At 38.7% G+C, this 13104-nt stretch overlaps 1 protein-coding gene across 1 annotated transcript in view; it reads left to right on the top strand.

Annotated features, from left to right (window-relative positions):
* LOC140741793 (constitutive coactivator of PPAR-gamma-like protein 1 homolog) overlaps positions 1–11354 on the top strand; it is a 137976-nt gene extending 126622 nt beyond the window's left edge. Inside the window, exons 16-17 of the mRNA XM_073072182.1 lie at positions 1062–1164; positions 9430–11354. Of these exons, the coding sequence (XP_072928283.1) occupies positions 1062–1164; positions 9430–9777 (451 nt within the window). The 3' untranslated portion in view covers positions 9778–11354. The remainder of the gene's footprint in view (positions 1–1061; positions 1165–9429) is intronic.
* Positions 11355–13104: the final 1750 nt, after the last annotated feature.

The following is a 13104-nucleotide window of genomic DNA, read 5'->3' as shown; positions in this document are numbered from 1 at the left end:
AGGCAGGAGGTTTCCTAGCATTAGGGAAGGACTGTTAGGATGGGAAACTACTATATTTTATTATGTGTTAGTATTTTGTGGTAATGTGACTTTATGGGTTGCATGTGAGTTACACGTACTGTGTTGTGTACCTTGGTCCAGAAGAACATTGTTTCATTTGGCATTTTACATATGTACGAGGGGTGATTGATAAATTCGTGGCTTAAGGTAAAAGGCGTCAATTTTAGAAAACCTAGCACATTTATTTTTGTCCTACATTTACACACTTAGTCCAGCAGTCGTGGAGCCTACGGATCCCTTCTTTGTAGAAGTCGGCATCTTGGACCTCCAGAAGTGGTACACAGCATGGGGTGATTGATACGTTCGTGGCCCAAGGTAGAAGGAAATGGGTTATTAACTTCAAACTTTCTACATTTTCACTCAAGGAGTTGAACTGCATGTGCATTTAGCGAGAGCTGTATAACTCATCTCCTTCTTCATTTGGCCACAAACTTATCAATCACCCCTGCTGTGGACCACTTGGAGGTCCAAGGCATTGTCATTACATGCACGTGCAGTTCAACTCTTTGAGTGATAATGAAGAAAGTTTGAAGTTAATAACTCATCTCCTTCTACCTTAGGCCACAAACTTATCAATCACCCCTGCAGTGGACCACTTCTACAAAGAAGGGATCCGTATGCTCCATGACCGCTGGACTAAGTGTGTAAATGTAGGAGGGGACTCTGTTGAAAAATAAATGTGCTAGGTTTTCTAAAATTGACTCCTTCTGTCTTGGGCCATGAACTTATCAATCACTCCTCATATGGGTAAATGATAATAAACTTGAGCTATTAATCCAAACAGCAGTAGGCTCCTTTCACATAGATTATTGGATAAACTAGAATATGATTATAATGCTAGTTTTGCAAAGTTTGGATTTGGTCAAATAGTATTTAACATGCTTCAATTTTTAAAAAGCGATTATGATAAGTATTTTTGAACTCCTTTGTGATATTGTTAATGTGCTCATGCTAATGGCATTCCTTGCAGCTGAAATATTTTGCTTTTTTTTTAAAAAAAGACGTGCAAGAGGAATTATCTCCAGCCCGGCTGCTAGTCGTTTCAGCAGAGGGTCCAAGTACCACACTAAAAGTGCTGCTATCTGGAATGTCAGAAATCAAGGGGTGAGCCATAAGAAGATGTTTTTATTCTTCCTGTTAGAATTAAATGTATTGGCTTTGATGGGATATTTATTTATATTCCATTACTTGGAACACAAAATACAGATGATACTGTTGTATCACCAAGGATAAAGCAGACCAGGAATTTTACCTACCATGAGGTACCTCTGCTATAAATTGCATTGTCAAATCATTCCTGTATCTGTGGCTAGCACACTATGTAAATGAAGCTATAAATTGATTTCATATGATGGGTGATGTTTATGCTTTGGTATCAATAAAAACGTTATGAAAATTGAGCTGGGTGATTGTTGCAGCTACAAGTTAGTTGTATCAGTTGCAGCTTGCTTGTTCAACCTTCTGGAAGCAGAAAGATACTCACTATGTAACTTGCACTTGAAAGGTGCAAAACATCATGGTGGGGGCCCAAGATTAAAATGTTTTCTTTTAATCCAAATTAAAAAAGCAGAGTAAATGAAAAAGGAGCCACTTTCCCTCCATTTCTAACCAGTTTTCTACTCCTTGTTCAACCTGTTTCCCCCTTCTACTCCCTTATCAGTCCACGTAAGTTGACCGTTTTTAACAGTGAAGTATGATTAAAGTGTGATCTGATTGAAATTTACGAGGTCTAAGCCATGGTTGTGCAGTCTCTGTGAATCTGCTCAAGCAAAGCCCGAGATGAGTTTCATGCTGATGGAAGAAGACCTGAAATGTGTTCTGAAGAACATGGATTTATCACTTGATGATGCTAAAAGTGCACGTAGAAACAAAAAAAACCATTAGTACCCATTAGTCTGATAGCAATGTTTCCAGGTCAGATCATGTATCCATTGTGTGTGTTTTGACTACTGACCTTCCAAGCTCACTTTCATTCCCCCATATAACTAGGATGATGATTAAGTTTGCTGAAATGTCCTTCTAAGTTGCATTAAGCCCTAAGGAAGCTTATACTACACTAGCATCTCTGGCTTTCAGAAAATATTATGTTCGATTTATATTCTATTATGTTCTATTTATAGCTTCGTACATAGATAAATAAATAACTCAGTGTGGAGAACCTTGTAAAGGTACTGCGCTAAGAATTTTTTTGTGAAGTAGTTTTAGTCAGTTTGGAATTGCTGTTCTGTTTATTCTTGTTTTAATGACTTTTGGGATTCTCAAGGAAGTAATTTAGCCCTTAGAACCAAAGGATATGATGCCACTTTGATGAGCAAATCATTAGGAAATTCCCCTGCTCTTCTTTAATTAATGACATGAGTTTTTTTGCAACCATCTCTGTTTTTGCTCTGTTATCTCAGTAAGGGTTTAACAGAGATGGGTATAGAATAAATTTGTTAAATGTTTTGATGCCAGAATATCAAGTATGATGTGAAATTGAAGTAAAATATAAGAAAGTAGAAGTAGCTCAAAGAAGATTGTAGTCGGCACAGGTAACAATGACCAAACAGTCTGTTACTGTACTGTACTATTCTACCTCCTTGTATTTTAAAAACATGCCTGTTACACAGTGGGGGCAAGGGGGCTCAAAGAGGACACAAACACGTCTTTCTTAGGTTCAATAAAATCAAATTTATTACTCTCTACATGGAGAACCGGGAATTCAAGGAGGGCAAAAAGGAATACGAACCTTGGACTTGGAGACCGGGAGGAATGCGGACCTTGGACTTGGAGGCTGGGAACTTGGATCGCCGCGACCAGGACTTGGGACGCCGGGAACTTGGACCGCCGCTGCCAGCATTCGGTACTTGGATCGCCACAGCCAGAACGTGGACACTTGGACATGAGACACCGAGCCAAGACTTTGCCTTCAGGTCAGGCATTGAGCCAGGACTCTTCTTCAAAGGACAGACACAGACACAGGACATGAACACCGAGCCAGGACTCCGCCTTCGGGTCAGGCGTCGAGCCGGGACTCTTCTTCTTTAAGGGACAGACACAGACACAGGCCATGAAACACCAGACCCAAGTTTGTTCCAAGCTGCGGGAGCTCTTAACTCACCCCTGGCGGTTTGACCTTACCCGGACGCACTCTGGCAAGGGAAGGCGAATTGCTGGCACGCCGCTGCGGAAAAGGACCTGGCTTCCGCAAGAAACGTAGTCGGCTCCAGCTGGATGACTGGCTTGTAGTAGCGACGGTGACTTTGCCAATGCTCCTTAACACTCTCGCCCCGAACGGCTAAAGCCAGGGGCTTATAAACTGCCGGTTCGGTCGAGAGTAGATTACCTTAATGGCCAAGCTCGAGGGACACATGAAACAGGAAATTAGAAGGGAACAAGGAGTCAATGGTCCGGATCATAACGCAACCTAACTAAATTTAAAGCGGAACCGATCCGGACCATGACAGCCTGGATGTGTGAATTTAGGCTAATGAATAATGTAAAAATGAAGACAGCAGTCTAAGGGAAAAAGTAGTATGAGTATGCTTTCTCAGAATGTGCTGAGTCATTCACATTGACTGTAACAACATAAAGCTAAGTTACAGTGCTGGGAAAGGTGCTGCTTGCAGGACTAAAGCCTTAACAAGAATCGATGGCAAGGGAATCAACTGCTAAATTGATAAGAAGAAAGTTGGGGGAAGAAACAAAAGTCAAGTGTTATGTTATCCAAAGGTAAAGGATTGTGAAATTACTGACGTTTGGGAGTTCTAAGGCTTGTCTGGATTATCAGCAATTATGTTTGCAGGAAAAGTAGAAAATGGAAGTTTTATGATACAACTGATGCAGAATTAACAGCAGGCCTATAAGTGGAAGAGAAAAAACAATTTATTCAAGATAACTACCTTATGATAAAGTGGTGGTTGTGGTACCATAGGAAAGGAGGTGGCCCTAATTGTGTAAAGTGACTACCAAAAAAAAGGCACAGGAAAACTAAAACGATGTCATCAGCATGAGCTGTCTGGAATTATTTGATATGAGCTTCAGCTTTAACAGTTCCATAAGATTTAGATGATTTAAAATCTTGTGAAAAGGAGTGACAGTCTGTCCAGTACACTTGTATCTGGGCTTCGTGTCAGTTTACAATTTGTGTTCTGATTGTTGATTTTTAAGTAAAGCCTTTATGGAAACTGTCATCAACATAATTTTTTACCATTGTATGTTCCCAGTAAAATCATTGTTTCCCACCAAGGTAAATGACTTGTGTAAGACCAACTTGCTAGATCCTTTATTACATAATTGAGAAGTTATAATTTCACAGAACCAGTCAAAGCTGGTGCTTCAAGGGAATTCAACAGAAAAGTTAAATCTCTGAATAATTCTTGCTAGTTTGGCAGGAGTTGTATGTTTCTCCCCCCCCCCCCCCCCCATTTTATTGTTAACTTGGATATGATTCTTCATAATTGGCAAGATTTTAGGTTTTGACTTCAGAAATATAATTTACCTAGAGGCAAATGCAACTGGTACGATTTGTATGTAGCTTTTATTTTGGAATGAATATAACTAGCCAATTTTGCATTCAGCAAATTCTCCCAACTTTTTCTCCATAGATACAGAATTTCAAACTACCTTAAGCTTTCAGTATTCTCTCTTAGTCATATAAACTCGTTCCTCCACCTTCCACACTCATTTACTAAATTTCTATCTTCTGTATCCAACTTAATTTCTCTCTCTTTTGATAGTTTTCACATTTCTTTTCCAGTCTAACTTAAACCCTCACCAACAGCATCAGCAGAGGTGAAGAAAGGTTGATACAGGTTGGTGTGAAATGCCGGTAGGAAATGGCTGACACTATGTTTATTACACATGGGCCACGGTCTTGGGTTCCAAGACGAGATTTGGGATTGAGATGAGAAATTTCTTTTCTACGGTCACCTTGTGACATTCTCTATCACAGTAGGCTGTGGAGGCCAAATAACCAAATACATGTAGAAAGTAGATAGATTTCTAGTCACAAAAGGCTTTGAGGGATATGTGCGAATTGTACTGAGACAATGCGATCACAAGTGATCCCCAGAATTGCAGAGCAGGCTCTAGGCCAAATGGGCAACCCCTGCACCTAGTTTTCTATGTTTGAATAAATGTAGGTTTTCAACCTGGAAAAGAGTAATGTCCCCTAAAGACATTACGGTGTCAGCACAAAAATGTAAACATTAAGATGACTTTCCTTTCTGATACACTACGTTTCCTTTCATCATCCAGGTTATTTTACTAGCTATTTTCTAATGAAAACATATTTAGATCTGAACATTTTGGCCCTTTCTGTAGAAAACTAATAATTCGGACCTATTTTTTTTTAAGAATGTGCCCCACATTGAACATCAAATTAGAAATATTCTGCATGACAAACAATCTTGGACAGGAGAAACAGTTAATGTGGTTTATCTCATGGAATTGATACACTCCTTCTAGCTCAATCTTATATAGGTTCTCTGTCAGGTTTCCAGGAATCAATTAACTTGCTTATAGTCTGTAGACTAAACAGTTGCATTCATTCTAAAATCTCATTGGTATTGGTATTCATTTATTATTGTAACCAAGGTAAAATGAAAGGATTGTCTTGCATACTATTATACAGATCAAATAATTACACAGTGCATTGAGCTAGAATAAGCTAAAAACAGTGACAATACAAAATAAAGTGGAACAGTTTAGTGCAGGCAATCTATAAAAGTGCAAGTTCATAACAAGGTAGATTGTGAAGCTAGGAGTCCATTTTATCATTCAGGAGTTTGATAACTGAGGTAGAAACTGGCCTAGAGTCTGGTGGTACATGCTTTCAGTCTTTTGTAACTTCTGCCCTGTGGGAGAAGGGATAAGAGAGAATGTCCGAGGTGGTTATGGTGATTATGCTGGCTGCTTTACTGAGGCAGCAAAGAGTTTAGACAAGAGTCCATAGAGGGGAGGCTAGTTCCTGTGATGTGCTGAGTTGTGTCCTCAACTTTGCAGATTTTTTGCAGACCCATGCAGGACAGTTGCCATACCAAGCCATTATGCATCCAGATTGAATGCTTTCTCTGGAACATCAATAAAAATTGATAAGAGTCAACATTCTGAATTTCTTTTAGCCTCCTGAGCAAGTAGAGGCACTTGTAAGCTTTTTTGGACCAGAGCAGGTTATTGATAATGTTCTCACCTAGGAAAGTAAAGCTCGCAACCCTCTGAACCTCAGTAAACCATTGATGTAGACAGGAGCATGTCCACCTTCTCCCTTTCTGAAGTCAATGACCAGCTCTTTTGTTCACTTGATACATCATGACTCCATGTCACTAAGCTCTCTATCAGCTTCTTGTACTCCAATTTGCCAGTACTTCAGATGCCCCCCCACTACATTCATATCATCTACAAACTTTTAGGTGGGGTTAGAGCAGAATCTGGGCACATGGTCATGAGTATACAGAGAGTAGAGTAGGGGGACTGAGGATGTAACCTTGTGGAGCCCCGGTGTTTCGAATAATCATGGTGAGGATGTTGCTCCCTATCCTTACTAATTGCGATCTGTTGGTCAGGAAGTCAGGATTCATTTGCAGAGGGAAGAATTAACTCACAGGGTCCAGATTTTGTTAATAAGTTTGTTTGGTGTAATTGTACTGAAGGCTGAACTGTAGTCAATAAACAGTAATTTGATGTAAATACAAGACATGCTGGAAATCTTGAGTAACGCACACAAAATGCTGGAGGAGCTCAACAGGTCAGGCGACACCTGTGGAGAGGAAGAAGCAAGAGAAAAGTGGGAGAGGGGAAAATACAAGCTGGCAGCTGATAGGTGAAGCCAGGTGAGGGGGAAGGTAGGTTGATGGGGGAGGGGATGAATGGCAACGTTGGGATGTGAGAAAGGTAAAGGAATAAGAATAGTAATAAGGAATCTAATAATAAGGCATCTTACTGGATGAGAGTGGATCAAGGGAGAAAGGGAAATGGGGGGGGGGGGGCACCAATGGAAGATCATAAGCAGGTGAGGAGAAGAGAGGGGGTACGAGCAACCCAGAATGGGAAATGGAAAAAGAAAGGAGGAGGAGTAAGTTAGAGAATTCAGTGCTCTTGCCATCGGGTTGAAGGCTATCCAGGTGGCTATTCCAACCTGAGAGTGGCCTCATCTTGGCAGTAGAGAAGGCTATGGATTGACATGTGGGAGGAATTGACATTGACAGGAATGGGGAGTGGAATTAAAATGGTTGGTCACTGGGTCCATGGCCTCCTCTACTGGCACAGTACGTCAGGTTGGGCTCAGGTCTTGGTTCCTGTGAATTCCGTGGGCTGGGCCTTACATCGTCTCATGCATCTTACCCTTCTTTTCAAGTCATGGAGCAAAGGGGATATCAAAGGTGCTCTGTTTTAGGATTTGACCATAAACAAGTTTCTCAGAGTACTTTTAGATCCAAGAAGTTATGCCATGACAACTCACAAGTTTTCTATCTATAATTATATGGTACATAATGATTTGGAACGTGAGGAAGCTGCCCCTTTGAACCTACTCTCCTATTTAATAAGATGGTGGTTCATCTGATTGTATCCTTAACTGAATCTAAGACTACTCATGATTAATTGCTCAGTCCTTGCTCATCAAGATCTAGCTACTTCTGCTTTAAAAGACGTAAAATCTCTGTATCTACTCTCCTTTGAGGAAGAAAGCTTCAAGACTCACCACACATTGAGAGAGAAAATTTCATCTCACTCGAGTCTTTAAATAAGTGATTTTTTTTTCCCAAAATGTTCCCTAGTTCTAATTTCTCTCAGTGAAGAAATATTTTCTTAACATCCATCCCGCCAAGGCACTTCAGGGTCTTAAATGTTTCAATCAAGTCCCCCCTCACTTTTCTCAGCTCTAGTGGATATATCCCCAATCTATCTAATCTTTCTCCCTGTGATAACATGTCCATTCCAGATGTCTCATAAACTTTGTCTAAACTGTTTCCAGCACATTACCATCCTTCCTTAAATAAATGTAACATCTCATTAATGTCTTATATAGCTGCAGCACAAATTCCCTTATTTTGCATTTGATTCCTCTCACAATAAAATAACATAATTAGCTTTGCTGGTTATTTGTACCACCACATTAGCCTTTTGCAAGTCTTGCAGTGGAACATCCAGTACTGGTGCAGTCTCTAATTGATAACGTATACTTTTTTAAACTATAGATTTCCTTCCAAAATAGGCTGTTCTGCATTTTGCCACATTATATTCTATTTGCAAGATCTTTACACATTTCACTTAAACTATCTGTAACAATGGCTATAGTTATAGAAAGATGAAGCAGATTGGTAAATTGTTAGGGGCAAGAGATTCATACACTAATTGCCAGGATGTGAATGAAGCTCTTTTCCCTAATGATCAATGCTCAGGCTTCACCATATATAACTTAGATAAAGTATGGTACAGTTTGTAGATGACTGTGACTGTGGAAGCAAAGTAGATCTACAAGTTATAAGATACATTATTAGAGAAGTGGGTAAATTTATGGCAAACGGTTTAGTTTTGGAAAATATCAGTCAGAATCAGGTTTATTATCACTGGCATGTGATGTGAAATTTATTAACAGCAGCAATTCAATGCAATACATAATCTAGCAGAGAGAAAAAAATAATAACAATAAAAAAGCAGTAAATCAATTATTATATTGATTAGATTTTTTTTAATGCAATAATGGAAATACTATATTTTTTTTTAAAAGTGAGTTAGTGTCCAAAGATTCAATGTCCATTTAGGAATCGGATGGCAGAGGGGAAGAAGCTGTTCCTGAATCGCTGAGTGTGTGCCTGATGGTAACAGTGAGGAAAGGGCATGCCCTGGGTGCTGGAGGTCCTTAATAATGGACACTGCTCCGTAAAGATGTCCTGGGTGCTTTGTATGCTAGTAGCCCAAGATGGAGCTGACTAGATTAACAATCTTCTGCAGCTTTTTTCAGTTCTTTCTTTTGAATCATAGACAACTTGAAATATTTTCTTATTAATGGGAAACAAGTATTTGAGACAGACAAAAGGGATAAAGAAAACCACATTCATAATTCATAAAAATACTTAAGTCAAAATGTCCAGAGGAAAGAGTGTTGGTCTTCATTGTTGAAAAATACAGGCAAGGTTGTAGTACTGAAGTTGTGTACAATTGTGGTCAAATTTCTATGGCATATTGCTTTCAATTTTGAGTGCCAAACAATGAGCTGGTTAAATATTTCATGATTTTGTGGAAATCATAAAATCCATATGATTGTTAAAACATAATTCATAGATCCATATATATTGTCAGTAAATTTACTGGCTTGTTATAATATCTCACTAAGTAGTTCAGATGCTGTTTAAACATGTCCTTATTTTTGTTTCCTTTGTATGACAGGTTCAGCCAGCTTATGCCGCTTCTGCAGAAGAAGTTGCTCAAGAATTGAAGGGGCCTGTATATTCAGGAGACCATGGTTCAGAGGAACATGAGAAGTCTCCGTCAGGTCTTGTAGCAGACTCTTCAGATAGCTCACTTGCTGAAAATGGAGTTTCAGATGAAAATAAACCCATTTCCCAGCTTAATGGAAACAAAGGAGATGTCAGGGCTTCCAATCAAACTGAAAGTGCCTTGAATAATGACTCTAAAATGTGCAATACAACTCCTCACTTAAATGCACTAACTACAGATGGCGGTTGCAATAGAGATGAAAATCTTGGTACTGCTGTCCTGAAAAAGGAAGAGTAATGTTTTTCTTTGTTTTTTGTTGAGGGGGTGAAGGATGTTTGGAAGGTTACAGAATAGGAATATTTGAAAAGGATGGCCTACAGTTGCATACATTATTTTCTTCTCAGAGAACTGAGGACATTGGAAATTCGGATCCCTCTTTGATGTCAGCTGTTTAACAAGCAATCTTTCTAGCCAGTTGCAGTTGAATGCTACAAAATGGAATGAAGAGCATTTGACTCCCACATTTGACATGGTATTACAAGACATTCAAACTGGTTAAGACGATTTTCATTTTCTTTTACAGAAGGTAAAGCAAATATGGCTTTAATTTGGCAGTCTTTAATAGGTTAAAATACAGTACAGTACTTGGCACCATAACTTTGCCATCTTAATTGATTTTATGTGTTGTGTCAGTTGCTTATTTTAAGATTTAAATTTCATCAGCCTAAAAAGGCACAGAACCACAAAAAAAAATATTTCTTCAGTGTCATTAGTTTTGGTGTGGTTATGTCAGCAAAAGATTTTTAAAAATAAAATAATTCAGTGTTAAGTTACTAGGAAGTAATATTGCAGCTTCAGTTTTGGCAATCTTTAAGAAAAAGCAAATATGTGTAAGAAGCAAATTATATGTCAAGAAACAACTGAAACCATTCATTGAAGATGCAGATGACCTATAAAAAGTTAAACATCACCATACAATTGATAATTTTGTGAATATGACGACTCTTGCCATGCATCCGTGAATCAATGAAATCAGTGGTTTTTGAATCAAATGTAGACATTAGTACTACTTCGGCTAAACTTCTGCATGGTTCATAATTTTGAAGTGTGTAGTTAATATTATGCATGTTATCGTCCTCTTTCTTCCATCCTACAAGTACTGTGCCCATTTGCAAATTTTAAAACAGTTAGTCATAGTCCTATAAAAAAATGTTAAAATATGTTTAGTCATTAACTGATCTTGCTCTAACCTTAAATTTTGTGGTTATTGACCTCTGTTGCATTTATTCTAAAACTACAGAAATTATCTAGCCACTCTGAATGATTAATGTTAACCCTGGTGTACTCATCGCTACTGTATTCATATTGTTCTCTGTTGCTGTTTTATGCATTTGTATTAGCAAAGTGATCTTTCTACAAAATTCTTGAAAAGCTTCAATTGTCAAAAAAATTACCCCCCTACATAGCAGACAATTCAGCAAATTGCTCGTTTTAAAAATTTCCCGTCAAGAGTTTAGTATAAGCAGGTATACTTGTATCGTTTTGCTGTTTCATTAGTGTTTCAAAACAGATGTACTTTGAATCAGAATTCTTTATTATTTCATATAATTTTCCTGATGCTCTTCATCACACATTAGTGAACGGAAATAAAATGTAACGCCCCACCCCCCACCCCCAGATTCCCCTGCCCGCAACAGCTACATAGTACCTTTTCTGTAAGTTGAAAGGAGTTCTACCTACATAAGGATTGTGCAAGAATGAACTACTGTTGGGTTTGCTCGGTTGTTGATGGATTATGGTGTGGTGTAATACTGGAAGGCTATTGAATGCAACTTACAATGCTTAATAAAAATCTTTATTCTTTTAGTATACAACATTGTCTTTTTTTCCACTGACTGACCTCAAGTTTGCTAGAAATTTGAGGAAAAAGTTGAACTTTTGTATGTTGTTGATATTATAGAAATTTACATTTTTAAGTTCTCAACCAGCCTGTTAGGAACAGCAGTAACTGATTATATGGATAGTTACGTGCAAATGTGCATTTCAGTTTTTCTTTGAAATGACCTTGCTTGTCTAAAGTTTAATAAGGTAAGTTATTGTCATAATCTGAAATAATTTTCAGAACACAGGTCTATGTAGAACTGTTCTATCAACCACTTCTGCACCCTTTCTAGGACTCAGGCTTGCTGAAGTGTGACCAGAAATTAGTACAAGCTTCCATTTGTGGCGTAACCTGTTGTTTTAGAATCATTTCACTTTGTAACTTATTGACTGGCAATTGTGTACTGGGAAATTATCCATGGTTGCTACAACTTCTCTTAAGTTATTCTGCCTTCAATCTCCACCTCACTATATCTTGGACTGCTCAATATATATATAAAATGCTGGAGGAACTCAGCAGGTCAGGCAGCATCAATTACTTATCAGCTCTACTGGAGCATAGGCCACCACCAGCTGCTTAGCAAAGTCCTATGTCCTGGGCTCGTCCTTCAAATTGTCACCAGGGGTAGCCCATCTTCAAAGATGTTTCCTCTCCCAGGCATGGTACCTTTGGAGCTTCTGTTGTTGTTTCTGTAGCTCTGGAATTTTACAGGATTGTGTAGCTGACCCCATGTGCAACCTTCCTGTAGCAGCCAAGTTTGAGACCATCTATTGTGAAATTAGGCAGCATCTATGTAAGGAAATAAACAGTCTTATGTTTCAGGCTGAGAGCCTTTGGCAGGATTCCAATAAAAAAGTAAAAGAAAATAAAGTCAAATAAACATGAGGCAATGCATATTTTTTTAAATTTATTGAGATACAACATGGAATAGGCTCTTCTGACCCTTCGAACCACAGTGCCCAGCAATCCCCCGATTTAATCCGAGCTGAATGACAGGACAATTCACAATGACCAATTAACTTACCAACCGGTACGTCTTTGGACCGTAGAAGGAAACCCACACGTCACGGGGAGAATGTACAGTGGCAGGAGGTTAACCTGGGTCACCTGTTCTGTAAAGCGTTGTGCCAACCACTACACGACTGTGCTGCTCAATGCATTACCTCTCTTGCTGCTTCAGAATCTGCCACAAAGTTTAATTTCACACTCTGTTCATATTGATAGACTAGATTACCCTCACTCATTCAGGATAGTGCCTTCAAGACACAGGAAATCATGATATGTTCAAAAATAAATACGATAGAAATGGCTTAGGCATTTTATGCAGTGATGAAAACATTTCAGTCCAAAGAGCGTGCTGCCCTTTCTAGTCTGACATCCAAATAACTACTTAGAATTGATATTTAAAATACAATAGAATTTAATTCACAGAGATCTTCCTTCACAGTCATCTTGACCCACCTCATCCATGCTGATTATGATGCCTGTTAATGCTAATCCCATTTGGCCATATTAGATCCCTTCTGTGGCTTTTCTATTTGAGTACCTGTCCAGCATTCTAATTGTAATTGCATCCTCCTCTTCTGGCACTTAATTCCAGATAGAGTGGATTTCGATTAATCGGGACCAGTACATTTGGCCCAATTAAGTGGCTGAAGTTTCGTGGAAATAGTCTTTTTTTAATAACTTTTTAACTATCATTTAAATGAGTAACAAATTGTGTATTTAAATGAAATGGAGAA

The sequence above is a fragment of the Hemitrygon akajei genome, chromosome 19 (genome assembly GCF_048418815.1).
Source record: "Hemitrygon akajei chromosome 19, sHemAka1.3, whole genome shotgun sequence".
Lineage (NCBI taxonomy): Eukaryota > Metazoa > Chordata > Chondrichthyes > Myliobatiformes > Dasyatidae > Hemitrygon > Hemitrygon akajei.
The sequence above is the reverse complement of the archived record's forward strand: the minus strand, read 5'-3'. Positions and strand labels throughout refer to the sequence as shown.